Source organism: Drosophila elegans, unplaced genomic scaffold (assembly GCF_018152505.1).
Source record: "Drosophila elegans isolate 14027-0461.03 unplaced genomic scaffold, ASM1815250v1 contig_149, whole genome shotgun sequence".
NCBI classification, from domain to species: Eukaryota; Metazoa; Arthropoda; class Insecta; order Diptera; family Drosophilidae; genus Drosophila; species Drosophila elegans.
Window position 1 is genome coordinate 23,815,101 of NW_024545513.1, and position 27,455 is coordinate 23,842,555.

Here is a 27,455-nt window from a genome sequence, read left to right on the forward strand (position 1 = left end):
GTAACCTTAATATTCGCATTTTGCAGCACTGATGGCATAAGTTAGTATTTTTCGATCGCAACAGTATATTTTAGGGAGCCTCGAACGGTCACACCGGTTGTTATAGTCTGATATCGGAAGTCGAGACTTCTTCCTCTTCGATAAACCCAATATTTTGCAATAAAAGAATTAATTTTAAAACCAAAAGCGAAGCATTTTTCCCATTGCCGTGTGCTTAGTGCAGTGTGTTTGCGTGTGTCGGTGCAAAAACGGCCAAAACGCTGACGTACGCGATTCGTACGCTTTTCGATTCGGTCGCCTCCGTTGTTTTTGTTGTTTTCTGTGTATCTCGCAACGGCCAACTGATGAGCCTCAATTGTTTTCATTAACGCAACGAGAGAGGCCCCGCCCCGCCCCTCCCCACCGTACCGACCCGCCTCCCGACCCCGCTCTCCCACGCCTCCCACCCCCCCAATCGACCACCCACAACAGTTTCGAGTTGACCCACCCAAAACACCCCGACCCCTAACCAAAGCCCTTCCTCCCTTCCTCCCTTACTCCCTTACTCCCTTCCAAATGGCCAGCAACAGTTTTGGGGGCGTGGCAGGTGTGAACGGCGATCTGTGGAGGGAGTGCGTCGCCTGGCTGACCAGATGCAAGGTCATCCCGCCCGACCACAAGGCCGCCCAGGCGGACGCCGAGATTCGCATCCTGGCGATGACCCTCCGCGATGGTGTGCTCCTCTGCAATCTGGTCATCCATCTGGACCCCAGCAGCATGGATCCACGGGAGTTCAATCGCAAGCCACAAATGGCACAGGTAAAGTAGAAGGGCAAGGGAGGCGGAACCATGATGGACTAAGATCTAAAGCGGATTGCCACACAACCCATTGCAGTTCCTGTGCAGCAAGAACATCAAGCTCTTCCTGGACGTGTGCCACAACAATTTCGGGATCCGCGATGCCGATCTCTTCGAGCCAACGATGCTGTACGACCTGACCAACTTCCACCGCGTCCTCATCACGCTCTCCAAGCTCTCGCAGTGCCGCAAGGTGCAGCAGATGCATCCGGATCTAATGTGAGTACGCCAAGTGGGAGTGGGATTCGGTGCTCCAGCCAATCCCTTCGAATTCAGATAGTGTTTAGGCACAGCCAAGCAACTGGTGGTCAAAGAGAAATGCTTTAGAAATTGATTGAAATTGTTTAGTAGTTTGCAATGGTTATCATTATTTTATTTTATTATTTTAAAATTGAATTGTTGTTTCTATATAATAGCCTCAGGTTGGCTCAGATTCAGACAGTGTTGCTTTAAGTCCCAGCGAATCAGAATTGATTCAGTTCATTTCACATTTGTTGATAAGAATACAAAATGTATTCCTATCAACAAATGTGATACAATCACATTCAGATGCAAATTCAAACATATAGATAATGGTCCAGTGTCAAATTATTTTGGCAAGAAACATAGAGAATAGGAATATAATAAGTAATTTTTTAAAAATTATATTTGCATTAAGATTAGCTTTTGATGCAATAGAAAAATAAAAAATTGTTTATCAAGGTTATAGAACTACACTAATTTTGTGTGGTATTTTTCTCTATAAGTATTTTTTGACTTTTTAAAAAAAACGGGAAGATAAAAATATTAAGAAATAAAATCATTATTATGCCAGCCTTTTAAAAAAGAATAATTTCGTTACATCGATTTTTTTTGTATTTAATTAAATTAATCATCCTATTAGCTTTAAATAGCACGGAATTTAATAATATTGATTTATGTGCATTTCGCAAATACCTGCACGGAATATTGAAATTCTTCAGTGCGCACCAAAACCGATTTTTCAAAAATAACACAATCAAATTAATCATTCGGTCATGTTTACAACCACATTTTGGTTTCAATGAGCTAGATCGCAATTTGCATTATAGATTCATTGGTTCAAGACTTATGAGGATTGTTAAGGGGGTGAAAAGAAAAACAAATTTCTGAACGATTTATTGACATAACAGATTAAATGAATTATTAATACTCATAGTACATATAGTAAGACATTAAAAGAGCACTATATTACATTTTCAAACATAAATGATGAAACAAAAATTATTTAACATCCCTACTCCTCCCTCAATAATCTACGTTTCTGAAATATATACTTTAAATTTGTGTTGAAAAAAATGTGTTTAACATTTGACTATTTATTTTTTAAGCAATATGTATATTATTTTCTACGAATCGGGAAAGGTCGGTAAAGTCAACAATATGTCCCCAATTATTGGCAAGGACCAACTTATATTTTAAATAAATATGTACTTCTGCAATATGAATTAAGTATCTCATTTATTAAATTACATAATTAAAATAAAATATGTGTGTACACTGAACATATGTATAGGAAAAATAACACATTTATATATATTTTTTTTTAATCAAGCTAAATCCTTGACTAACTTATAAATTTAAAACCCTTTTCAGTGGCTTTAACCTGCAGCTATCACCTAGTGAGCGCTCCCATTCGGACGAAGCCATCTACAAGGACCTGCATTCCACGTGAGTACATAATTCTGGGCGGGATCCCCGTCTCCGTCTCCGTTTAGTGTCCCTGAGCCATGGTGCGTGTTCCCCCGCTTGATCCGCTGCTCATGGATGCAGGCCTGCATTTCCTGCCCCAGCAAACCCCTGTCCCCTGTCCCATGTCCCCTGTCCCCGCCCCTTAACCCATAAAAACCAATGCGACCCGAACCGATCTCATTATGCGCCCACATACTTCCCGGACCCAAGACTAAATATAAGCCCTTGTCTGGCTGCTTATCGAGCACATGGAACAAATATGTATGATTATTCAAACATTTTTGGGCATAAATTATTTTCTTTCTGGAATTTTGACATCTCGAAATCACGATAAAATTATAAAGTTAAAATTATAAAATAATAGATAAAACTGTGCAAAAAATATATATAAACCAGAAACTGGGTTTTATGTGGTAAACCCTATGTATGGTGAACCCTAAAAGGGCATTTTAGCCTTTAAAGCTATTATCACTGATTAATTATCTCGGATAAATTTATGTAAGACAAAGAAGTTATGACATTTGTACACATAAATTGCTTTTTTTTCGGCAGTTTATAAATTAGCTGAGTTAATTATAAAATCTTACAATCTTAATGCATTTCTTGCCGAACTTTAAGATAAGATACAAAAATGAAACTGCAAAGATATATTATTAGATTATAAATACCAGGAACTGGTTTGTATTTTACAAAATGGTACATTTTGATTAGAAATCACTGAATAATTATATCAGATATATATGTATGTACATATATCCATATCATTATCATTCATTGTTATCTGTGCAAGATGAGGAAGTCGAAGTCGAAGTAGATGTCAATGTCGAGCAGACGCAGACCCAAGCATATATCCCATTGTCCAGCTTTATCTAACACACTCTCTCTCTCTCTTTCTTTCTGTCTGTCTCTATCTCTATCTAACACTCTGGGTGAATGAATCGACTAAAATCAAATCAAATTGAATTGAAATCGGTGTGTGTAATTGTGAATGTGAATTGTGAATGGGTGTTGCTTGCTTGGTGGTGAATGTGATATGTGGGTCGCAATCGGGGGATTCCCCCCAGCGATCTGAGCATGCAGAAGACGAGCAGCATTGACGCCTCCGCCTCCGCATCCGCCTCCTCGTCGGCGGAGTACTACGATAGAACGTCGCAGAGTGGATCGCTGGACGAGAACAGCGACATAACCATCGAGAACGGCACCGAGGACATCGACGACTACATCGAGGACTCGCTCTCCAATATGTGCGACTCGACCATCGAAAATGATTTGGATGATGCGAGCGTGGAGACACCGCTGCTGGCTGGCGAAAGGAACCTCTCCTTCGATCTTACCCTGGATGTGGTTAGCTCCACCACGATTGATTCCGCCTCCAATGCGGTCACGCCCACTCCGGAATCCTTTGCCCGACAATGCGAATCGCCCTTGGGCGACGGAGCCGTCGCAGTCACTTCGTCATCAACGACTGCCGGGCCACCAACGAGCCGGCTGGTGTCCACATCCTCCTCCTCGTCGTCGCTTTTGATCAGCGAAAGTCAGCGATTGCAGCGGGCGGCCGCCGCCGTCTACAACTACCGCTCCTCGATGGCGTCCACGGAGCACGAGTACGCCTACATCTACAGCGAGGACGACGAGAAGGTCTACGAGGACCTGTGCTACGTCACCTTCCAGGCCAAGGCCAAACCCGAGGTGTGCTGTCCATCATATTAACTGTCTTTGTGTCCAGCGGGGTGGGATCGATCCGCCATGAATCGAAAGCGAACTCAACAAGCCAAGACCAAAGCAACGGAAGTTCCATGCACAAAAATATAAATCTTATAGTCTTATTATTTTGGCCACTTTTCATACTCGCTAAATCAGATCTAAATTCAATTAAAAATTGTATGTTATGTTTGGAAATAGTCAGTTGCTTTGCAGTTCGGACTTGTTGGAAATATACTAAAAATTCTAGGAACGAAATGTAATCTGAAAGCTGTTATAGGCAATGTTTCTTAGTCAGAAGTTGGCAACGCAATTAAGAAAACAATAATATATATTTTTAGTCAAGAACATCAGCCGAATCCGTCTTCGACTTTTAAAAATGTCCAAAAGAAACTTTAACGAAAGTATCATTTCTGTTTGAAAAAGTATTTATGAAGTAACTTTGCTGTTTCAATAAGTATTTATGAAGTAACTCTTTGGACAATGAATACAAAATTTTACACTTGTACATATGCGAAGGACATGAGATATAATTTTCAATTAATTTTAAAATTTGTGTTAAATAAAAATCGTACAAGTAAAATGACCAAAATACTTTTTAAATGAAACCAATTTAGTCAACGTTTAGCAATTTAACAACGAAATCACCTTATCTGGTTTAATATAGAAGCATTAACAAATTTAATAGAGTGGTACACAACGTTTTAAATAGCAATTAGTGCATTAAGTAAAGTGTTCTTTAATTGAAAGCGTATTATATATTTCGGATAACCAAATTGGCTTCCTTTTATTTTTTTTTCTAAATCCTAACTGACAGTTTTTGCAATTTAATAGCTCTTAACACTTCGTCTTCATTGGCTTAGATTAAATCTATAAGTTCAAGTAACTTAACTGATAGTTGAAATTCGAATATATTTCAGTTTTTAGAAGCGGTAACCATAAAACAGCTCACAGATTACCTTCTGCTCCTACGATTTTGTCCGTAAAGATCGACCCACCCCAGTGTATCGTCTTGTGTAACAGCCTTTTATCTCCTTTCCCGACACTTCGCCTCCTCCTCCCCTCTTCTTCCTGCCGCCCATATCCATCCGTCGAATGCTTGATCCCTTAGATACCAAGTAGCCGTAAGAAACCGCCCTGCACCAATGCCCATGCCCACAATTCACAGCTTGTCTTGCTTGCGCTTGAGCTTATTTAGCTTGCCTCCCGTCACCCGAAACACTCGAAACACTCGAACCACTCAACCAACCAAACCAACCACTAACCCACCCGGACGCGCACCAATCCACCAATCCACCCACCAACGAACCCCCCCGCATCCCTGAGATTAGAGGTCACGAAATATACCCCATAGCATATAGAGTATATAACACACATACCATATCACACCGAGCGCCACTTTCTTCCCGCTCTTCTGCTTCTGGTTGATCCAAAACGGGAATGCAATGGGTTATCGACCCCCCCCACTTGACACCGATCGAGGAAACATAGATAGCCACCGGAAGTGCTTGCCATGCCAACTACTTTCCACACTATTTCAGTAACCATTGTGTTACCCAGCTGGGATGTGGGAGCATATTGCAAAAGTAGTTCGGCACAGTCATCATCGAAGCACCAAGCAGATGGGAAAACCCCAAACCATATCGATCCATAACCAATAGCTTCTGCCTGTCAATCGGGGATGTGCGGCGAGAAAAGGCCGAAGCACGGAAACCCATTAACAACTAACAACTCGTCTGTCCGATGGCTAATGATATTGTTTTCGCGTTTCACGTGATTATCCTATTATTATTTGGCATTATCTATTACCCAAATGTGTCTTTGTTTTATTGGTATTATACATAATATCTACCATTACACTAACTTTTAACAAAGTACATTTTTTGAAACTGCAGTATTGACAAGTTGGGAACCTTACCATATTGCTTTTCAATTATTAGCCCCATTAATTGTTCAAGTCTTTTTACATTTCCATACGCATTGTATTTGGTTTGCTTTCTGCTTATCTAGTGTTTACATTCTTTCATTTGATTAATGTATTCAGTTTTCGTTATCACTTAACGTGTCTATCTATACTTCGCTTGCGAATTGTAAGAAATACAATTGAGATGGGATTCCAATGTGGAGAAACAGATAGGAACTAACAATCAGTTGTCCGAAGTGGAGCAATATGCTTCGAATGTCCGCTTAGATTCTTAGTGACATGGCATTCGCATCTGCATCCTCCTGCTCCTCCTGCTCATTCTGGTCTTCATGCTCATCCTGGTCCTCCTCCTCGTTTCCATCACTGCTACTCGGTGCCGGCGAGTTGAGGGCCATTTGGCTGCCCAAGGCCAGAAGTGGCTGCACATCCATGTCGGGGGCAAACTGCTTTAGCAGCTGACCCACCACGGTGCACAAGCCCATCAGACGCTTTTCCATTCGCTGCTCGTAGAGACGACGATGCCTGCAACAGTTAAGTTAATTAATTAGTTGATTTTACTCTTAGTTTCCAAATCTATTGAGTGAGTGAAATTTGAGTCCTTGGGGAACATAGAAACAAGTGCCTCTAAGTTTGGTAAAGTTTGTACAATTTTCTCTTTAGTTTATTGTACGCCATTTAAATGTGTTCAGTATTTAAATTATATTTAAGTAAACAAGATTAGCTAAAACTAATATCATTTCCAAAAAATGTACTTCCAGTTTTGATTGCACTTAAAATGTTCACATATTTTGATTGAATATAAGAACGTTTTCTTTTAAAGTATTCTCAAATTTATTAGAAGAAAAAAAGAAAAGTTGCTCTAGAAAACCGATTCAATTTCAATTAATAAGTTTTTCAATTAAATATGCATTCAAAAAAGATTTTAAAAATGTTTATTACTTTATGTTTTTATATTTTTAGCTATCCAAGTTAAGTTGCCCTAGAAAACAGATTTATTTTCAATTGAAGTTTTTTTTATTTTTCTAATGTTTTATACTTGGCAAAAATAGCTATAAAGTTAAGTTGCTCTAGAAAACCGATTAATTTTTTTTTTTTTTAATTAATCTTTAAATATGCATTCAAAAAGGATTATTAAATATTATTTATTTTTCTAAGGTTTTATATTTTGTTTTAAGCAGCAAAAACAGCTATCAAAGTTAAGTTGCTCCAGAGAATAGATTTGTTTTCAAATGAAAAGTTGTTCGATTCAGTTTTAAATGCACAATTCACTCAGTTTGCCGATTGACTCACCTGTAATACTTGTCCTTCTCGCTGAGCACCTTGCGCTGGTGGTGGCGTTTCCTCACCGTTTTGGCCACCAACTCGCTTGGAGGCTGCTGTTCCAGCTTCTCGGTCTTCACGACCGTTGTCGTTGTTGTTGCCGTCGAGGACTCATCAAAGCCGTCGTTGTAGCGACTGTTGGAGAGGGACACCTCGCCGCCGATCATCACCGGGCCGCACTCCATCTCGTGGCAGGTGGTGGTCATGCAGACATCCTCGCCCGCATTCTCACAGTCTCCGCATCCGCCAACGCCACCGCCACCGCCTCCGCCTTCACCGGCATCCTTGCGCATGGTGGCCTCGGCCAGCAGCCTGTCCAGCTCATCGTTGTTGCTGTGCTGGGCAATGCTGGCGATGTTGGCCCTGCTCCGATGGCAGGGCGATGCGGCGGCTGAGTCGTCCATGTCGTCGGTGGTATCGCCCTCGTTTGGCGGCGATCGCTCGCCAAAGTTGTGATCGTTGAGCACGCCCAACATCAGGGGCGAAAGTTGCGCCTCGTCGCAGGAATAGACGCTGGCGATGGCCAGGTTGTTGTTGGGTGGCTCCACATTCGGCTCCTTGAGCGCATACGAGTGCAGGTCGGCGGTCTTCTGGTTCATGTAGGCATGGATGAGGCCAAAGAACTCCCACTCCTTGTTCAGCTCCTCGATGCTCTGCTTGTTGAGCGGGCCTCCAAGTGCGTTTGCCTTGTGGATGCGATAGCGTTGCACCATGGAGAACCATTGCTTGCGCAGCGCAATCTCGCTGAAGTCGCCAATTTTGGCCATGTCCTTGAATTTTCTAAAGGGATATAAAAAGTATTTTTTACTGATTTACCGATTGATATATGCAAAGAGATCAGGATTGGTTATGATATTATAAAGACGATTGGAGTCGTCTTAAGCTCATTAGCCACAATTTAAAAATGTTTGCTCTTGAGAATCACAATTCAATGCTGAGAAATACTTTAAGCCTTTTTATAGAATTTGTCGGGAAGAGTTTGTACTTTAAATTGGTTTGAAAGGTTATTATTATTATTATTCATTTTCTATTGGCAATCGAATTTTTTTATGTTTGTAACTCATAAACTAATTAATAGTTGGATATAGACTAAAATCTTATACGAAGTTTTAGATAACAACTATTCAAAGTTGTAAACAAACAATTTTACCGCTAGTTCTAGTTTAGCTTTTAGTTTTTAAAAACTTTCAGAAGTCTAAGGTCTATACAATTTTGTTGTTCTTTAATAATTAATTCACATTCCTTTTTTTTAAAATGCAAGTTAAGGAAATAGGTTGCAAGTTTTAAATTGTGAAAGGTTAGGAGCTTAAAGCATTCTTTATAAATGTGCCATTGTACACATTTGAAAACAGAACAATTTTTTAACACGAATATTGGTAAAAGTTGTGAGAATCATATTGTTATTTCTGAACAAAACCAAAGGCTTCCCTATTAATCCCCTTTTAAACAAATATCTGCATTGTTAGGTGCTACAAGACCTGAGTTCCACAAATAGGTTTCCCAGATTTATGCCCAAAGCACAATTGGTGACCCCGATGGCTAGTATTTCTGAGGGATTCTAGACCCACTTCACCATTTCGCCAGTTCTCCTCGTGGATATAACCAAGAAACTCACTTCCATGGTTCCGCGTGCTTGGGCGAATACCGGGAGAAGAGTTCATCCGCCGCGATCCTTTGCACCACCAGGTCGCGTTTCTCCTCCGCGGACCCTGAATAATATAAATGCCAATTGTAGAAGAGAAAAATGCGGAATTAGTGCATTCGTAGGTCGTGCAATCAGAACACGTGTTGTTGTTGCCTACACTTTTTGGATCCACTTTTGGCGTACGTGTGGTGGTCCATAGTTCCCGGCTGCAGCTCCTCCCCTTTTGTGCCCAGTGCGGAGCGAGCGGGAGTCCAAAAATCGTGATTTTGGGGGCCAATAAAAATGAAATCCCGAAACCACACAGTTCTTTTCTTTTTATTTTTTTTTTATTGTTCTGCCACAGATGTTCTGGTTGCCCGGCCAAGGCTGCCACCTAGTTGAATTCTATCGCCCTGTTAATCGCACTGTTAGTTAACAGTGGCGATAATCGATTATCGGGCCAACGGCTGTCGGCCTATCGTATTCAAATTTCTTTTTAAATTGCACGTTTGGTAGAAATTAAACTTATTTCTTTATTGTGTATGTTGATAAATGGGTTTTTTAATTTTTTTGCAGGCAAACCTATTTATTTTACTGCATTCCTTTAAACGACAAATAAGAAATAAAATTAGCTATTCAGATATGCAGAACAAATAATCGTATAATTTCATTAGTTATTTTAAATATATATATCTGTAAGCCAGATTTAAGACCGTTTAGTAAGAAAATTTTGAAACCCTGCAAGAGAGATATCTGATTTGATGTCGTGCCCTTTTATATGTTTTGCAATAGTTTTTCGGACGATTTTTTCATTTGAATCAATAGGAAGCCCCCTCCCCCCAAAAAGAAACTTGCCTACGTTTTTTATGATTTTTTATGTTTTCCTTTGGCATTTATTTCCTTTTTGTTTTAGTACCACCGACAATATTGCATGCAATGGAACCGGTTACGACCACACCAACACAAAAGAAGAGGAGGTGTACCAAGATCTGTGCGCCCTGCACAGGACGAGTAGAAGCCAGGTAGAATTGCGACGCCTGTCCGTGCATGAGACACTTTGGTGGCCCAGTCGCTTGCTTCCTGACCGCCCTAATCTCTGGACTTCTCCGTCTTTCCCCTCTAGACCGCCTCGTCGACGAGCTTTGAGCAGCGCGACTACGTCATCCGGGAGCTGATCGACACGGAGTCCAACTATCTGGACGTGCTCACCGCACTGAAGACCAAGTTTATGGCTCCGCTGGAGCGTCATCTCAATGAGGACGGGCTGCGTATCATTTTTCCGCGGATTAAAGTGAGTTATCCGTTATGATTTTTTATGCGTTGAAAAGTATTTGTATGTCTATCTACCACAAATCGCGAAACCATGTTGACAAAGGTCACTTATTTGTCGGTATATGTTTATTCCAAACAAATTTTTTTTAGAATTAAATTAAATATAATGCAGGGCAACAGAAGTTTTTATAATAAATAAGGCTCTTCTATATGGAATGTGCATTTTGTTTTCATTTAAGACAATCACATTTGTTATTCATATGTTTGATTATATCTTTTAAAATTGTCAACCAATTTAAGTACACATTTTGCTATCAAAGCAGAAGAGAATATATGTATGCGCATTTTCATTTTTAAAGTCACGGCAAATGGGTAAATTCGTAATGTGTTCCATATTCTATTTTATTTTATTTATTTTTTTTTGTTAAGACGTACTGTCTCAATTAGTTTTTTTCATTAGTTTTTACCAGTACCGATTCACAAACTTTGTCCATATCTACCCAACAAATGATGGAATATCTTGCATATTTGTTTTGAAATTAATTAGCATAGTGACGGTTATCTGATAACGTAACGTATTTATGAGTTTTAATTTTTATTTTAATGATTTATTTGGTGTACAAGATGACAAATTAGCCTTAGAAATGGTGGCGCCATCTGCCGGCGGCAGTTGGTCAACAGAGTGTAGGGTATTTAAAAGTCGAGTCATATAAACATTACCTTCTTTTTAGTTATAATTTCAATTGAATTATTTACTTACTTAATTGGCGTACCATATTCACAGGAGCTGGCCGACATCCACACAAGGTTCCTGGACAAACTGAGGGAATCGCTGACGCCCAATGCCAAGGTGAAGATGGCCCAGGTTTTCCTCGACTTCCGCGAACCGTTCCTCATCTATGGCGAGTACTGCTCGTGTCTGCTGGCCGCCATCGACTATTTGGCAGACGTGTGCAAGAAGAACCAGATCATCGACCAGCTGGTGCAGAAGTGCGAGCGCGACTACAACGTGGGCAAGCTGCAGCTGCGCGACATACTGTCGGTGCCGATGCAGCGCATCCTCAAGTACCATCTGCTGCTGGACAAGCTGGTGAAGGAGACGTCGCCGCTGCACGACGACTACCGCTCGCTGGAGCGGGCCAAGGAGGCCATGATCGATGTGTCGCAGTATATCAACGAGGTGAAGCGCGACTCCGACCACTTGGTGATCATCCAGAAGGTCAAGGACAGCATCTTCGATCTGCAACTGCTGCAGAACGGCAACGGCGGCGATCTGCTGCAGTACGGCCGCCTGCTCCTCGACGGCGAGCTGCACATCAAGGCGCACGAGGACCAGAAGACCAAACTGCGCTACGCCTTCGTCTTCGACAAGATCCTCATTATGGTGAAGGCGCTGCACATCAAGACGGGCGACATGCAGTACAACTACCGCGACTCGCACAACCTGGCCGACTATCGCGTCGAGCAGAGCCACTCGCGGCGCACCCTCGGCCGGGACACGCGCTTCAAGTACCAGCTGCTGCTCGCCCGCAAGTCGGGCAAGACCGCCTTCACCCTGTACCTCAAGTCGGAGCACGAGCGGGACAAGTGGCGCAAGGCCCTCACCGAGGCCATGTGAGTATATGCTGTCAACTTTGCTACACCACTTCCAAACTTCCACTACTTTTTTTCTTAATTTATCATTTATTAAATATATAGGAAATAGTTGTCCGATCGGCTGGATTTTTTAACATTATCACTGTACACATGTATACAAAAAGTTCTGTGTATTTAACTGATTTTGATCAAATATCTAGGGATAGGTTCGGAACACTATAAAAACATCAACATTCAGGGCAAAAACAAACGATTTATTCTCAAACTGAAAAAAAAGAAAATTGTGTTTTCATTGTCTCGATGGAAAAAAACAAAAATTTCTGAAGGGAGAAATATTTTTGATCAGATTGCCTGTTTCAACAACTAAGTTCTTACATATTTCAAATATTTTCTAATTAAAACTTTTTACACATTCAAAATATGTGAAACGTTAGACTTAAAAAGTTAAGTTGTTAAGTTGTTTACTCCTGCAAACTTTCTCTTTATTGCACTTTTCGTTTTTTAAATATTACAAAATAATAAAATAATTTTTTTTTTAAATATCGAATACAAAATATTGATTTTATGTTTCTTTAATGCTTAACAAATATTGTGTATGTAAAAATAGGATGCCTACTTTTATGTGCAGGCGTTATTGCACTAAAATAGTGTGTTAAGGCTTCTTTGTATTAAAGAGAGATTAACTTATATAAACTTCTAATCACAGGGAAAGCCTCGAGCCGCCTGGCTGCCGAAGTACGGACCACAAAATGGAGATCTACACCTTCGACGCCCCGACCACGTGCCGGCACTGCTCCAAGTTCCTCAAGGGCCGCATCCACCAGGGCTATCGGTGCAAGGTGTGCCAGATCAGCGTTCACAAGGGCTGCATCTCGTCGACGGGGCGTTGCAAACAGAATCCGGTGAGTGTGCCGCCGCCCGTCTGCGATCGCCAGCTGTCCGAGTTCAACTGGTTTGCGGGCAACATGGACCGGGAGACGGCGGCCCATCGGCTGGAGAACCGACGCATCGGCACCTACTTGCTGCGCGTGCGTCCCCAGGGTCCGTCGACGGCCCACGAGACGATGTACGCCCTCAGCCTGAAGTGAGTTGAATGTTCATTGGGTTTATTCAATCCATGCAATGCCATGCTGTCTTTCTGTTGTCTGTTGTCCGTAGGACCGATGATCATGTGATCAAACATATGAAAATCAACCAGGAGAACTCCGGCGATTCCATGCTCTACTGCCTGTCCTCGCGCCGGCATTTCAAGACCATCGTCGAACTGGTTTCCTATTACGAACGCAACGATCTGGGCGAGAATTTTGCGGGGTAAGCTAAAAGCGTGACATAAGCGATGCATTTTATTGATCTCGGCTCTAGTCATTAAGTGGGTTAATAACCCAAGTTACCAAAAAGATTATTTTGTGCTACAAACTATGTCGAAAATGATTATTATTTCCAAAAGGAATCACCACCTTCTGTTTCAAATTTGACACATAATATTTGTGTAATTACTTCTATACTTTTGCACAAATTTTGTGTTTATGTCTAGGCTTAGATTTAACTTGATGACTTAATTGAAATTTTTTAACAACAATATTCTACTTTTATAAAATAATAGTATTAAATTCCAATAGCCATAATACATCTGTATTGACTTGATTTCTTTAAAAATAATTGATTAAACGGCTTAACGGCATTGTGTTGGAATACAAATATTTTTAATATCTGACCTAGTTTTTAAACTAGAAATGAACAAATTTTTGTTCACAATTTTTTTTTTAAATATTTTAAATAAACTATGATAAATGCGATTTTTATATGTGCTTCATTTATTTTTAAAAAGTATTAGCTTCATGAAAATAAAAAAAAAAAATGGAAAAGTGGTTTTAAAAAAAATTTTGATTGATAAGCAAAAAAAACTACTATTTTCCAGACCGCAGTTATATATATAAAATATATGTATATAAACGTTAAATGCTACGCAACCAATTGAATGGTAATAAAACCTTTTTTTTTTACCAAACTAACATATGATAGCAACATAATAGGAATTATTGAAAATAATAATAATCAAAAAATCAAATGAAAAGGTTTTACTTTTTTTTTTATAAAAATGATGTGAGCTTAACTTATTAAGTCAATACATTTCTATTCATTTTATTAAAAAGCGCAAACACTAATTACTTTCTATAAAGGCATGATAGTGATAAAATGTAGGATAGTCTAATAGTCTTATAAGCATTTATAACCAAATTAATCTCATTAGAACTGGCAATGGATGGTAATCTGTTGATAGAAAATATGAATCTTCTTTGTATATATTCTGAACATTAAATTCAATTGGTTGATTTACTAGTACATAAAGTAGTGTTATGTGTCCTTGTTCAAAATAACGTCTTTAGAACTGGCATTGGACTGCAATTAGAATGAATTTCTGGGCATGAGAGCTATATATCTTCTTTTATTTACATTCTGAACATTGAAGTGCATTGAGACTAAAAGAAAGGATTACATTCGTCTTCGCCTTTCCTTTTTGATTAAACTGTACCATTAAAAAGTTAACTCAACTGGTACATCAAACAGTGTTAGTGATAATGTCTTATAACCCCTTAGATTTAAGATATAGAAATAATTTCTGGATGCAAGAGAGAGAGAGAGAGAGAGAGAGAGAGAGAGAGAGAGAAGTGAACTAGAAAGCATACTAAATGGTTAACCACTTTCCAGACTCAACCAGTCGCTGCAGTGGCCCTACAAGGAGGTGATCGCGACCGCTCTGTATGACTACGAGCCGAAGGCTGGGAGCAACCAGCTGCAGCTGCGCACCGACTGCCAGGTGCTGGTCATCGGCAAGGATGGCGACAGCAAGGGCTGGTGGCGGGGCAAGATCGGTGACACGGTAAGCCATGGATGCCTTTATCCTGAAGACCTGTTGTTAACCAATAGTTGATGCCTTTCGCAGGTGGGCTACTTTCCCAAGGAGTACGTGCAGGAGCAGAAACTGGCCAGCGAAGAGCTTTGATATTATAACTACGAGGTTTACTTTGCACCCAAGGCCATTACGCCCGCAACGGCAGCCATTGCTGGATCACCAGGAGCTGGAGCTGAAGCTGAAGCATGCGGATCTGGATCGGGATCTGGATCTGGATCTGGAGCCGCCGCTCAAGGAGGTGCCCCCATCGAGGAGGGCGTGGCAGACAGCATCCACAGCCACAGCCACGGCCACAGCAACAACAACTGCAGCTAGATCGTATCCCTAGTTAAATATATTTAAATATACAATTTGTTTTTATTTGTGTTTAAGCACTTATTGTTTTACATTTTATCATTTCTTGCGTCTGCTCGAAACATTTGTGCCAATCACTGGAAAATTACAAAATCGATATCTAAAATCGAAACAAAATGTAACAAAACAAAACAAAAAACAAAACAAAATCAACCACCAATGTTCGTTTGTCAATCTATACTTTTAATGTTTCAATTGTTTTAAATTATATATTGCAAATATATATATATGTATATGCTTACATTTTTAAGAATGTTTAGTTTCTTAAGTTTTATTTGTGCGTGTGTTGTTTGATCTATTTCTATATATTTTTTTTCTATTTTGTTTTTCAAATTTATTCGTCCCACGTCGAGTGAGGGTTGTGCGAATGGAAGGGAATATATATATATATATATGCCCTGTGCGGCATTTCCATACAAAATGAAGCTTTAAAAATATATATATTCATATTATTGTACTGCTAGATATTTAACCCTAGTTGAAACGCAAATGTTAACATAACAAAAGCAACGCAGCCACAAAATGTTCGAACAGAAAATAAGAATACTACGATGAAGAAACGACGATAAGGAAGTAAAAGCTTTAGTAATAACGATAACCGTCATATTTACAAGATGATCAACATTTTAGGCCAGCCAATTTATAGATATCTATTATTAACTATAATGTACCTACCTATTCATATATCCAACGAATAACTTGCGAAAATGTGTAGTTAGAAAACTCGACGAAGTTTTTAAAGCAAAAATATATACTGTTTATTCCGCAACAATCAGTCATGCTCCCATCTTCATTTAGCACGTTCATTTGAAATCAGACTCCTAAATTGATAGTATTATTTTATGAATTTTAAAATAAGTAGGGCAATTTATATGTCGAGTCATTCAAAAGGCAGCATTAACCAATTGGGTTTATAATTAATTAGGTACCGAATTGTTCCAAAAACGATATGCAGCAAAAAATGCTATACATAATTGTTAGCATTCAATATTATCACAAAATAATTATCAATAAATCTAAAATAATTCGTGAACGTAGAAATGGGAGTAAGTCTGCGCAAGAATGTTGAATGTTGTTGAGCAAATTATATAAATTCATGCACAAAATGCGGTTCTGTGGCAATTCTATCAGAAAACTGATTACCATATTAATAATCTTTCGCTCTTCACTCAAGCACACAAGCAAATCAAGCAATTCAGATCACAATAAATATTCATTCTTCTTTTTTTCCGCACAAGGCACCGTCGCAACAATAGAAAAACTATAGTCCATAGGTTTCAGACTCTCTATGTGCTATTTGAATATTTGAGTACGGTTTCATATTTGCAGAGATGTGATCTTAACTGCATGTCGAAACGAAACGTTAACAATTCCGAAAGCTGCATTTACGATTAAACTCACCCACATATCTCTATCTCTTTTCAATGGCTCTCTAGCCGACCTTTTCAACTGCTCTCTAGCTGTCCCTTTCCAAACGGCGATTTAAAAATCTCTCACTTTCCGTCAGCTTCAAAAAATGATAGTTAAGTCAATGTTGTTCGGACCTCCGGTCTTTGTGTATGTTTAATTGCAAAATTGTCGCATTCAGTTCTATGCCAATGTAAAAAAAATTGTTCGTGGTTTTTATATATATAACAAATAAACGATTTGAAAATCGCTGAAAACACCGAGAACCAATCTTATTTTGCACTTATATTGAAGACTCTAACGAGATGGCAAAATATATGTAATTTCGTTGTCACACTTTGATCCTTTTGAATTTGTGTTGTATTTGTTTTTTTTATTTAACATTTTTATTACATAATGCTTATGTTTTAAATCTGTTCGTAAGTCCTTCTCAAAGATATATTTCACGGACCACTGTTCAAAATTGCTCTACACATAACAATTCTTCCTGATATTGTATGACCAATATATATCGTTTTTTTTTAATAATTTTTGTATCTATAGGCTTCTTAAAACTACTTTTTACGTGTTAGGAAATTCAAACAATTTTCATCATTTATTTCTGTGTAGAATTAAAGCAATTTTAATTCGTATGCAAAATTATTGTTGTTTCTTTTACGTGGTCGTAGATTGAATTATTTAGTACTTTAAGAATGCTCCATTTTCCGGACGTTCCTCTGTTGATTTCAAATATTTTGAATTACTCTAATTTGAATTTTCAAAGGCATCTTTGATCAATTTTAAAGTCTTAGCTTTCAGGATTCTGTTCTCGTTTCTTTTTGAATTTTTATAATCTTAGCTAGCTGATTAGCCCACAAGTATGCAACGTGATCTTATAAAATGTTTTATTGTAACAAAAAAATGTGTGTAATAATTAGTTTAAGCTAGCGAGTGGGGATTACAATGAGTTTGGGCGATAGAAAAATAAAACAAAACAAAACGAAGATCATTGGACGGGAACAGGTCCGCGTCGGCGCGTAATCTTCACCAGTCGCCGGCGACGTTGACGTGGCACTGGCGGGCGGTGTGGTGTCCCATCCGGAGGCCGCTCCTCCTGCTGATCCCCCTGCTGATCCCCCAGCTGATTCCCCTGCCGATCCTGATCCCGATCCGTGCCCTGGGCATAGCTGTAGCTAATGGTGCGCTTGTAGATGCGCTGCTCCTGCTCCGACTGCTGTGATTGCTGCGAGCGCGGCTTTCGTTTTTTGAAAGGCGAGGATGAGGAGGATGATGAGGAGGATGAGGCCTTTTTCTTTCTGGTCTTAGCCTTCCTGGCCTCCACATCGTAGCAGCGCTCGATCTTCTGACCCTTGCTGTCCTTGCAAGCGTAACACACGCTATTGTCCCGCTGACGTCGCACGCACAGGCTGCTGGGCGCCACCTGCTCCTCCTTTGCCGTCGCCCTTCCCTTTTCCCTCTCCTTTTCCTCTGCCGGATCGTGGCGGTATCGCTTGTACTGGGTGCCACTGCCAAAGGCATACTGCTCCGGCTGGTCATCATGGGAATAGCTGCATGTCTCCGAAACCTCGTTGTTTTTCAACTGCCGACAGATCTCGCACAGCTGGCCATCCTTGCGCCTGACCCGCCTGCAGCGCTGATCCTTCACATTGCTGGCCTCCGCCTGGGTCTCCTCTTCCAGCTCATCAGCATCATCGTCGTTGTCGTTGTCGTGGTTGTCCTTGTCGGCAGCCCTGTCGAAATACTCCTGGACAAACTGCTCGTAGTTGCGCTCATAGTCCTCGCCGGAATACCCCTCGTGGCTGGTCTCCGCACTCAGGTTATCCACATCGTCGCCCGACGGCTCCACATCCACATCATCGTCCGACGGCTCCACATTCACATCCACATCGTCGTCCGACGGCTCCACATCCACATCATCGTCCGAGGGCTCCACATCCACATCATCGTCCGACGGCTCCACATCCACATCATCGTCTGACGGCTCCACATCCACATCCACATCCTCGTCCGCCTTGGCTTGCGCCTGCGTCTGGACCACGGGCTGCATCATCTCCGGCAGCTTGACTGCCTGCGAGTGATCCACCACATCGGTGGCGGTTAGGGCATCCAGTCGCTGGAGCAGCTTGCCCGGAGCAAAGGCCTCCCAGTAGTTGACACTGCGGTCGTAGCTGTCCGCCAGGGAGACGACCAAGCCGAGTAGCAGCAGCTCCGGCAGCAGCATTGCACTGAAAGCTGCCGCTCCCGTCGTCGCCAGTTGCTTTTATGGATGGCGAGCGGCGACTCCGGCATAGGAGCGTGGCCAATGGAGCGTGTCCGAAGCCACAGAGCCATCAGGAAGTGTGGCTCAACTGATCCATTGATCCGCGAGCGGGGATGTGTGCGAGTGAAAGGCAAGATTTATTTCGTGTGGCCAATCAACTAAATCGAACAAAAGAAAAGGAAAACAGAAGCCAAGCGATTGTTGCTGCTTGTGGAATGATCAGAGTGGGGGATGAGGCGGAGGCGCAGGAGGAGGAGGAGGCGGAGGAGGAGGAGGAGCGGGTGGTGCAGCTTTAACTACGCCGCACGTTGTCCGTCTGTCAGCCGCTGAGCGCCCACAGTGGGCGGGGCTGGTCGAGCAGCGGGCTGCCGCTGGTGACGCAACTCCCGCCGCTTTTCCCGCAGGATCTGCTTGGTCTGGGAGGTGTCCAGCTCCTCCCAGCCACCGGCATTGTCATCCACCCAGTCCTCGAGATCGGCCTGCCAATGGAGATATCCATATATATATATATGGTTGGCCCAGTTGGTACTCACATTGGACTTACATTATCGCTAATGGGCACCAGATCCTGGGCCTGCAGTCTTGAGAAGTCAGTTGGCTGGCTGGCGGACGCACTCGCGGACGGATCCTCCAGGTAGTACTTCATCTGCGGCCTTATGGTTGGCGCCAGCTCCTGTTGGAATGCAATTCAAATTAGAGACCAGTATTTTTAATCTTTTCAAAATATGTTTTCCTTTTGAGTTTTATCTTTTGACTAAGTGTAACCTTTTAAAAAAATCATACATGTTTAGATATATTAAAACTTTTAAACCCGGTTTCTTTTGCAAATATTCATTGGTTTTCGTTACAAAATTATTTTGTTTTTGGGTTCCATCTCTTGACTAGGTTTTATATAGCATTAATCTTTTCAATTATTTTAAAATTGTATGCAGTTTTACATCATTTCTAGAACTTTTTTAAAAGATTTTTGTGATTTTTCAAAGGAGAATTTAATTTAATTTGTTTTTTTCTATGTGATAAATTATATCTAACGATCCACAAATACTTAAAGCATTCTGTTACAAAGAAATTTTAAATGGTTAACAATAAATTAAGTTAAATATGGACTCTGTTAATTTGTAAATATAAGCAAATACGACTATCGCTACAGCTGTTTATAATAAATTATTATTTTACTTTTACATTTAGGATTGTTTTGATTGACAGCTTAATTTATTAAGTATTCGATCAGTGGCTAACTGCGGATAATTAATAGATTTTAGGTTAACAATGAATTGATACAAATTTTATTTTAAAGAAGTAAAAAACTTCAAATTGCAAATATATCCGATTTTTTTAGTTAATTCTGATTTGTGCTTCGATTCAGGTCTTATCATTGCAGCTTAATATTATAGTTGTCAGGAAAAACCATGAAATCATATTATGTAATTTTATAAAAATAATTACTATTTTTGTGATATAAAACCAATTAAATATTTTAACATGTTTATGGGAAATCATCTAATCATATTGTGGCATTTGAAAAAAAATAATTACCCACATAATTTTAAACAATCCATAACCTAGTTTACCTTATTCTTAAAATAAACAAACATCAGTAAACATTAAAAAAAAAAAAAATAAAAAAAAGTTTACTATAAATATGTGTAAGTAGGTAAGTGGCCAAAGTGTGAAGATAAAACGTAATGGAAACTGCGGTGCTATTTGCCTGACCGGCGGTGTAACCGCCGTATTGGATGTGCCAACTCACACTGAAGAAGTCCGGCTCGGGTTCCTCCTTGGGCGGAGTGGGTGGCTGGGCCATCCGCTGGCGGTACTGCTCGATGTGCTCCTCCACGGTGCGCGGACTGTCGTCCCAGGAGTTCCAGTCCCGTTCCCTCGCTCCGGACGTCCTGCCACCCGGACCCGTGGGATTTCCGGCGGAGGAGGCGGCGGCGGCGGCAGCGGCAGCGGCAGAGAACTCTCCCCGCTCCACAATCACATTGACCGCCTGCAGTTGGTCCCCATTTCCCGAGGAGGAGCCGCTGTGGCTCAACTTGCGGCGCCTGGAGAAGCAGCACAAGGCACGCCGGCACAGCGTGATGATGCCCAGCACCAGCATCTTGATTTGCTGCAGCATTGTCACCTCGTTTTGCGGCTTATATTATATTATTTACTAATTGTCGGTTTCGGAGAGGTGGAGAAACATCGGTGCCAATACCGATAGTTTAAAAATATCGAACATATTCATGTTATGCAGGGTTCATCGATGCTTTAAAGCAGTTGATATCGATAGGCAAGTCCGCCCACCCCTAATACAGCTGATATCGACTTATAAGTTTGAAAAATGTTCAAAACGTAAACGCTGTTATCGTTTCCACTCCAGTTCGTAAGCACTTTTTCGTTTCCATTCCATTTTTAGTACACACTGAGTCACTAAAATGTCAACCAACAGTTTATTTTCAGTAGCGAAATAATAATAAATATATTTTAATTAATTATTCATTTTTCATACTGTGCAATCTTAGCAATTTTCAAAAAATTTATTTTCGCTAGCGACATATTGGCATTACCACAGTACTTGTAAATAATATATAAAATTTATTTGTTATTTTTTGATACTTTGCCATTTTTGTAAAGTAAAGTTCTTTGAATTTCCACAGACTTATTTCTGATCACCCTATTTGCAAGTGTTAGGACATTTTGTCATATATGTATTACCCGAATATTAAAATCCACAATTTCAATTAAAATAATTAAAAAATACTATCACTTAGGTAATGTTATGGGCCGACTCTTGCAGTGATTTAAAACCAAACCACTTTTTTCTATTGTACAATACCATAACTTCAGTAAAAAATAATTTATTTGTAAGATTTAATTATTTTAATCAGGCATAGAAAACTGGATGTTTCATTTGTCATCCGTTTTTTAAAAATTTTATAAAATTAAATAAAATATCACAAAACACCCAGCGGAATACATTATTTCTTGGCATTACAAACTTTGAATTATTTTTTAAGAAAAAAAAATATAAACAAAATTGTATCTTCACTAATTTTCAATTTTTGTTTGTAATTCTTTTGGACATATATATAGTTTAATAATTTTAAATTTTATCTAAATCGGAAAATAATATCATATAGCCCTAGGAACCATCGAATAATTGGGGTGAAAATCATTTTAGCTTTAATGGGTTTTAATGGGTACTCATATAATTCGAAATTCATATGTTTTAAAAATTTTGTTTTTATTTTTGCAATAACTGCAAGGGTGTATAAACTTCGGCTTGCCGAAGTTTGCTTCCTTTCTTGTTTTATATTCATGCTTAACAACAACAAAATAACAATGTTTTTTAATGGCTTATTGCGCTGCGTCCTTGGTTCTTCAGCTCGTCGTGATCAACGTTGTTGCGTTCGATCTTGTTGCGCCTCCGGAACTTTACGATGAGCACTTCGATGACCCAGGGAACGGCGCACAGGATCATGAAGCCGTTGAGGATATGGAAGACCAGAATATAGTCCTTGGTCTTGTCACGGATTATTCCGACAATGGGGCCAATTAGAAACATGGCATTGCCTTGGGTGAACATGAATAGGCCATAGCCTGTAGCGAACCTGAATAATAAAGGGGGAAAATGAACACAAATTTAAACATTCAATGGAGCTTTTTAGTTAATAAAACTTACCTCTCCTTGGGCAAGTAGTCGGCAAAGACCAGAGGCAGTGGGACATGGAGCCAGGTGCGAAGGAATCCAATCACAGCCGTAATGCAGGCCATTCCCATAAACTCTGTGATCCCATTAAAAACTGTCGTGAAATTTTGAGAATTCAAAGGAATTAGTTAAGAAATTCGTTGACCATGAGATGTTCTTACCAAATCTTGCAAAAACTGTGAGCACTGCTCCTGCCAAATAAATGTATCGCGAGGGAACTTGGATGCACACGGCGGTGATGGCCAGGAAAATTCGGGAAGTCAAGTCGGCGGCTGCTCCAATTGCTATAATAGTGGCCGTATCCGGCTGAAAAATAGATGTTAAGCAAATAACACTTTTAAGCAACCAAAAAAAGGGTTTGACTATAACATTAATAATACAATTTCTGAGCCAGAAAATATAAGTCATTTTCAAATTTTGGTATTAAGTTACTGTCAGCCCCGAGATGTTACAAAAATATTTTAATAATTTTTAGTTATATGCAAAACAAAAATTGTAATTGGTTAAAATATAATAAAAATGAGGATCAAAGATATAAAAAAAAATTTTTAATGCAATCGGAAAAGAAATGGCAACCCTTGTTGTATTTCCTTTTTAAAGGCTACTTCTTTTGCCGCAAAATATTAAAAAGTGGAGTGCTAAATAAAAGACAAATTATTACTGAGTACTATTATTTAAATGCAGGTTGAGAATAAAATGTGTCTTGTGATTGCGCTTAGTGTTTTTAGATAGAAAATAATGTTGTGCATCTTATTGTTAAATATTCTTCCAAAATAAAAATTTCACAACTTCTTTTTCAGAATTTTAGAATAAAAATTTGAAAAAAAAAAATCCGATCAGCCGTTCTTAATTGATGAGTGATAATACATTCGATGAGCAACCACGTCAGCGTTCTGAACAGAAGAACTTAAATTTGAAATATATTAATAATTGTATAATTTTTGAACCTTAATAACCGGCAAAAGGATTCAATAGTTTTTCCAAACCATATTTACCAGTTTTATTTTCACAAACAAATGTCACTACTACTTTTAATAATTAAATAAGAAGGATGTAGTTTACTCTTTTCTTCCAATAGCTCCGCTAAAAAAAACCCTTAAATTGTTGAGCAAAAAATATTTAAAATCCAAAATGTTGCACTTAAACTTATGGTAAAATAATGTTGAAAAAAATCCATTTGTCTGTTATTAGGGTTAAGCAATTATGAAAATTGTAATTTTTCCACTTTGAGGTTTTTAGTTTAAGCACTTTAAAATTTATTATTAACTTATTTCTTTCATTGGTGTAAATTCTTGTTAATGAAATGGATTTTATTGGTTTCTTTTTATATAGCTCACCTTGCTGTAGCCCAGTTCGAAGAGGTAAACCGGCTGCATGGTGAAGAACGTTATGTCCGAGTAGAGGGCGAAGGTGATGCCCAGCACGATGTTCACGTAGATGGGCTTCTTGAGCAGCGTGAGATCGAGGAAATCGACGACAGTGCGCACCCAGCCCTTCTTGATTGGATCCCCATCCTGGGCTACGGATCCTTCGCCAGCGGCACCACCACCACCACCACCAACGACCATGCTCTGTCGACGGGAAGCCTGGAGGCTGTGCATCATCTGGGGAGAGGCATCGCTGACCACCACATGTCCGGACCAGTTGCCCAGGCTGGTGATGCTCGAGGCACGGCTGGAGTGCACGTGCAGCAGGTGCTCCTCGGCGTGGGAGAGGCGCCGCGCAACGGGATCTGCATCGAAACTTGGCGCATCCTTGACGGCCTTCACAGGGGTTTCGGGCTGCACCCTTACCACCACCACTGATGGTTTCACTGGCTGCTCCGGCTTCTCCGGCTTCTCCGGCTGCTCCGACTTCTCCGGCTGCTTCGGCAGCTCCAGTAGCTTGAGCGCCTCCTCATCCGGAGTGATGGGCACGCGACGCATGTGCCACTCGACGGGATGCATCACCAGCATGCCCAGTATCGCATGGGCATTCAGACCCGTGAGGATGAGCAGGCAGCCCCGGAAGCCATACCACTGCATCAGTTTCTGCATGACAATCGGATAGAGCATCGCACCCAGACCGATCAGGGTTTGGGCAAAGCTCATCCACATCACCCGGTTCTTCACGAAGTAATGATTGAAGGTCGTGTAGCAGGTGGGCACAATCAGCCCGAAGGCCAATCCCTGGATTAGGCTGAAGGCCAGCAGCAGGTGCAGCGTGGATGTGGCGAACAGTTGCATGCCGGTGCCCAGGAAGTACAGTATGCCCCCCGTAACGCCCACCTGTCGCATACCGAAGCGCTGGAACAGCGATCCGGAGAACAGGCCGGCGAAGCTCATCGACGAGAAAAAGGCGCTGGTGATGATGGCCATGGCACTCGTCTCCGCCCCGATGCTCTTGAGGAAGTCCCCGAAAACGAGGCCAAACGATGGCAAGGCGGCCAGAGCACTTGTCTGTGAAAAATAAAAGTCAGGTGAGTCCATCTTATCTGAGGCCATATTCCTGGCTATATATTATATAATATTATATTACTCGAGGTCACATATCTTTTGGGCTAAATGTTTTGAATCATAAATGCTCATAAAGTTAGCAAATATATATTTGAGGGGATCAACTTTTAAGATATGCAGTCATTTATTTGATATATATTTTAAAACAACAACTAAACTTTTTCACCGCTAAATTAGGATTTCCTTAAAAAATATTTAAGAGTTAAAAAAAAAACAGGGTATGAACCATATATATTAATTAAGTTAGCAAATAGTTTTGGGTGAACAAATGTTAAGATAGGCACAATTTTTTGTTTATTTTTGAGATTTTGACTACAAAAAAATTACATTTTAAAACACCAATTTAAAAATTGTTCACGCATTGATAACTTGTTAATACCGCCAAATTCTAAGAAAAAAATATTTAAAAAAGAAACGATATTTTTTAAACGAAAGTGAGCCTATTTTATCTAAGATGCTATTCTTGAGTATTATAATATAATATATATCACTAAAGACTTTGTGCTGCATATATTTGGGTAACATATCCTTACCGTAAGATATGAATCATAAATTTAAATAAAGTTGGCAAACAATTTTGGGGAAGACTGTTATATGCAAAATTGGGCGTAATTAATTTGCTAGTTCTTTGTCAAATATATTTTTTTTGGCTTTTAACTTCGAAAATGTCATACTTTTTAAAATTGCTACTATATTTTTTTCACGCATAAATAAGGAATACCTAAGTATTAAAAGTTTCTTTAACAAAAATATTTTTAAATTTAATTTAGAAAGTTGTATTTGTTAGCCATAAATATACATATAATTAGCATATAGTTTTAATATGTGAACAATCGTTTATACTTTGAGAAAAAATTTATTTAGGCAATTTATTAAAAAAAAGTATTACACATTGTAAAAAAACAAAGAAATTTTTTTGGTCCACGGATAAATTACGGAGAAATACCGGTAAATTCCGCATATCACATATTTTAAAGTTTAAAACATGCTATACAAAAAGAGCAAATAAAATAATAATTACATATTTAAAAACGATATCATATTTAAATAGCAACAAATTGTTTATTTGTAAAATATGTTGTACTCTCGAAACTATTTTATTGACTGCGTGCACAAGATTTATAAGACAGGACACCTCACATAAATAGTGTTTTTATGTAAAATTTGAACTTGTTATTTAACGTATGGTTTCATTGTTTTGTTTTGTTTTTTTTTTGTAACTGCACTTATATTTGCAACTTGAAAAAAAATTCGATCGTTATTGGCACTACTTGTCCCGTGTTCACAAAAAAAAAAGAAAGAAATCAGGGCTGATTCCACTTACGAAGGGCAGGGCCATGCCGATGCAAACGAGGATTCCCCAGCCGCCATCGGGGGCCTCCAGGTTGTAGGCTTTGGACTTCTTCATCTCGAATCAGCAAAGTTGCTCCGCGGGCTGCTGGGCGGCAAGTGATGGCTCGGTCGTCAACCAGATATCTGAGGCATCCGCCCATCCGTGTACATATATCAATCCCATCGTATAAGTCGGCGCATCCAGTAGCCAGTAGCACCTCGATTACCATCCGCTTATCGCACCTCGGGTCTTTATGACCAAGCTAAGCTTCTTATGACGAAGGTTTATAACACGGCTTTACCGATAAGATTACTGAGTACTCAGTACTCAGTACTCAGCGTTGTCTTGACTGCTGCCCCCCGTGTTTTTCCGAGCATTTCCGTAACCTTCCACGCCTCCACTCGCACCGTCCCAGTTCCAGTTCCAGTTGTAATTGTAATATTACGATTACATTGGCAAATAACGGAAACATGTTTGAGCAGCATTTTGGGTTTTTATCAACCTCCTCCCATATCGGAAACAAGTTGGCCTGATAAGAGGTTCCAAAACTAATGGTTTGGACAGGTTTGTGTCACTAGATTTACACCAGTGGCCCTCAAAGAGATTTCTTGCGCCTAATTTATACAAAATTAAATTTATTCTTCACGCATTACATTTGTTTGCCCCCGGACGCATGAGCTTTGCTCGACTACATCCTATAAATGACTTCTAAACTGGCTTGTTTGCTCTTGGGTGATAATGATGCTAGAGTGTATCTTAGCCGGATCTCTAGGTTCATATCTGATGACATTATGTGAAAAGAATTTACCAGGGAGCCTTGTTTCTTCGTATCATTCGGATATTAAAAATAACAATTTTTTTTTTTTTAAGAATATTGATAATTGATCACCATTTGATGTAGGCAACAAAATAAATAAATGAAAAAAATAAATGTTGATGAAATTAAGAAAATATATTTTTTTAAATATCCAAAATATTTTCTTAATTCTTCTTACACATAGGAAAAAAATATAA

At 39.8% G+C, this 27,455-nt stretch overlaps 5 protein-coding genes across 7 annotated transcripts; 1 reads left to right on the forward strand and 4 right to left on the reverse strand.

The window, feature by feature from the left end:
- The first annotated feature begins 85 nt into the window (after positions 1-85).
- Positions 86-16,021, forward strand: LOC108134846 (protein vav). Of its 3 annotated transcripts, XM_017255310.2 has the most exons (11): positions 86-798; positions 875-1,056; positions 2,452-2,526; positions 3,612-4,238; positions 10,030-10,138; positions 10,240-10,407; positions 11,173-12,002; positions 12,691-13,068; positions 13,143-13,295; positions 14,694-14,865; positions 14,929-16,021. In XM_017255310.2, exons 1-11 carry the CDS (start codon positions 556-558, stop codon positions 14,986-14,988), a joined length of 2,997 nt encoding a protein of 998 aa, XP_017110799.1. In that variant the 5' UTR covers positions 86-555; the 3' UTR covers positions 14,989-16,021. The 3 variants fall into 3 exon arrangements, with proteins under 3 accessions (XP_017110799.1, XP_017110797.1, XP_017110798.1); XM_017255308.2 differs by lacking the exon at positions 10,030-10,138 and having other exon boundaries at positions 3,612-4,236; XM_017255309.2 differs by lacking the exon at positions 3,612-4,238 and having other exon boundaries at positions 89-798.
- Positions 6,209-9,521, reverse strand: LOC108134848. The gene is made up of 4 exons (XM_017255312.2): positions 9,295-9,521; positions 9,108-9,201; positions 7,463-8,272; positions 6,209-6,694 (listed from the first exon to the last, which is right to left on the reverse strand). The coding sequence occupies exons 1-4, from the start codon at positions 9,332-9,334 to the stop codon at positions 6,436-6,438; spliced, it is 1,203 nt and encodes a 400-aa protein (XP_017110801.1). The 5' UTR covers positions 9,335-9,521; the 3' UTR covers positions 6,209-6,435.
- Positions 16,022-17,526: 1,505 nt separating the features above from the next.
- LOC108134847 (FK506-binding protein 4) lies at positions 17,527-18,922 on the reverse strand. Its single transcript, XM_017255311.2, has one exon. It carries the CDS (start codon positions 18,878-18,880, stop codon positions 17,645-17,647), a length of 1,236 nt encoding a protein of 411 aa, XP_017110800.1. The 5' UTR covers positions 18,881-18,922; the 3' UTR covers positions 17,527-17,644.
- A 204-nt stretch (positions 18,923-19,126) lies between these two features.
- Positions 19,127-21,122, reverse strand: LOC108134849 (receptor-binding cancer antigen expressed on SiSo cells). Its single transcript, XM_017255313.2, has 3 exons — positions 20,670-21,122; positions 19,464-19,592; positions 19,127-19,398 (listed from the first exon to the last, which is right to left on the reverse strand). Exons 1-3 carry the CDS (start codon positions 21,036-21,038, stop codon positions 19,216-19,218), a joined length of 681 nt encoding a protein of 226 aa, XP_017110802.1. The 5' UTR covers positions 21,039-21,122; the 3' UTR covers positions 19,127-19,215.
- A 1,069-nt stretch (positions 21,123-22,191) lies between these two features.
- LOC108134941 lies at positions 22,192-26,587 on the reverse strand. The gene is made up of 5 exons (XM_017255466.2): positions 26,433-26,587; positions 23,951-25,051; positions 22,775-22,919; positions 22,587-22,707; positions 22,192-22,515 (listed from the first exon to the last, which is right to left on the reverse strand). Exons 1-5 carry the CDS (start codon positions 26,514-26,516, stop codon positions 22,254-22,256), a joined length of 1,713 nt encoding a protein of 570 aa, XP_017110955.1. The 5' UTR covers positions 26,517-26,587; the 3' UTR covers positions 22,192-22,253.
- Positions 26,588-27,455: the final 868 nt, after the last annotated feature.

What these genes read in the sequence shown, in the direction of transcription:
- LOC108134846 (XM_017255310.2), top strand. Translation starts at nt 556, where the DNA reads ATGGCCAGCAACAGTTTTGGGGGCGTGGCAGGTGTGAACGGCGATCTG. An exon ending in TCATTTTTCCGCGGATTAAA is followed by an intron (nt 10,408 to 11,172) that starts GTGAGTTATCCG and finishes CCATATTCACAG; the next exon opens with GAGCTGGCCGACATCCACAC. An exon ending in CTGGGCGAGAATTTTGCGGG is followed by an intron (nt 13,296 to 14,693) that starts GTAAGCTAAAAG and finishes ACCACTTTCCAG; the next exon opens with ACTCAACCAGTCGCTGCAGT.
- LOC108134848 (XM_017255312.2), bottom strand. Translation starts at nt 9,334, where the DNA reads ATGGACCACCACACGTACGCCAAAAGTGGATCCAAAAAGT. An exon ending in AAGCACGCGGAACCATGGAA is followed by an intron (nt 8,273 to 9,107) that starts GTGAGTTTCTTG and finishes ATATCCCTTTAG; the next exon opens with AAAATTCAAGGACATGGCCA. An exon ending in GAGAAGGACAAGTATTACAG is followed by an intron (nt 6,695 to 7,462) that starts GTGAGTCAATCG and finishes TAACTGTTGCAG; the next exon opens with GCATCGTCGTCTCTACGAGC.
- LOC108134847 (XM_017255311.2), bottom strand. Translation starts at nt 18,880, where the DNA reads ATGCTGCTGCCGGAGCTGCTGCTACTCGGCTTGGTCGTCTCCCTGGCG.
- LOC108134849 (XM_017255313.2), bottom strand. Translation starts at nt 21,038, where the DNA reads ATGCTGCAGCAAATCAAGATGCTGGTGCTGGGCATCATCACGCTGTGC. An exon ending in CCGAGCCGGACTTCTTCAGT is followed by an intron (nt 19,593 to 20,669) that starts GTGAGTTGGCAC and finishes GCATTCCAACAG; the next exon opens with GAGCTGGCGCCAACCATAAG. An exon ending in TGGTGCCCATTAGCGATAAT is followed by an intron (nt 19,399 to 19,463) that starts GTAAGTCCAATG and finishes CTCCATTGGCAG; the next exon opens with GCCGATCTCGAGGACTGGGT.
- LOC108134941 (XM_017255466.2), bottom strand. Translation starts at nt 26,516, where the DNA reads ATGAAGAAGTCCAAAGCCTACAACCTGGAGGCCCCCGATGGCGGCTGG. An exon ending in TCGAACTGGGCTACAGCAAG is followed by an intron (nt 22,920 to 23,950) that starts GTGAGCTATATA and finishes TCTATTTTTCAG; the next exon opens with CCGGATACGGCCACTATTAT. An exon ending in CACAGTTTTTGCAAGATTTG is followed by an intron (nt 22,708 to 22,774) that starts GTAAGAACATCT and finishes ATTTCACGACAG; the next exon opens with TTTTTAATGGGATCACAGAG.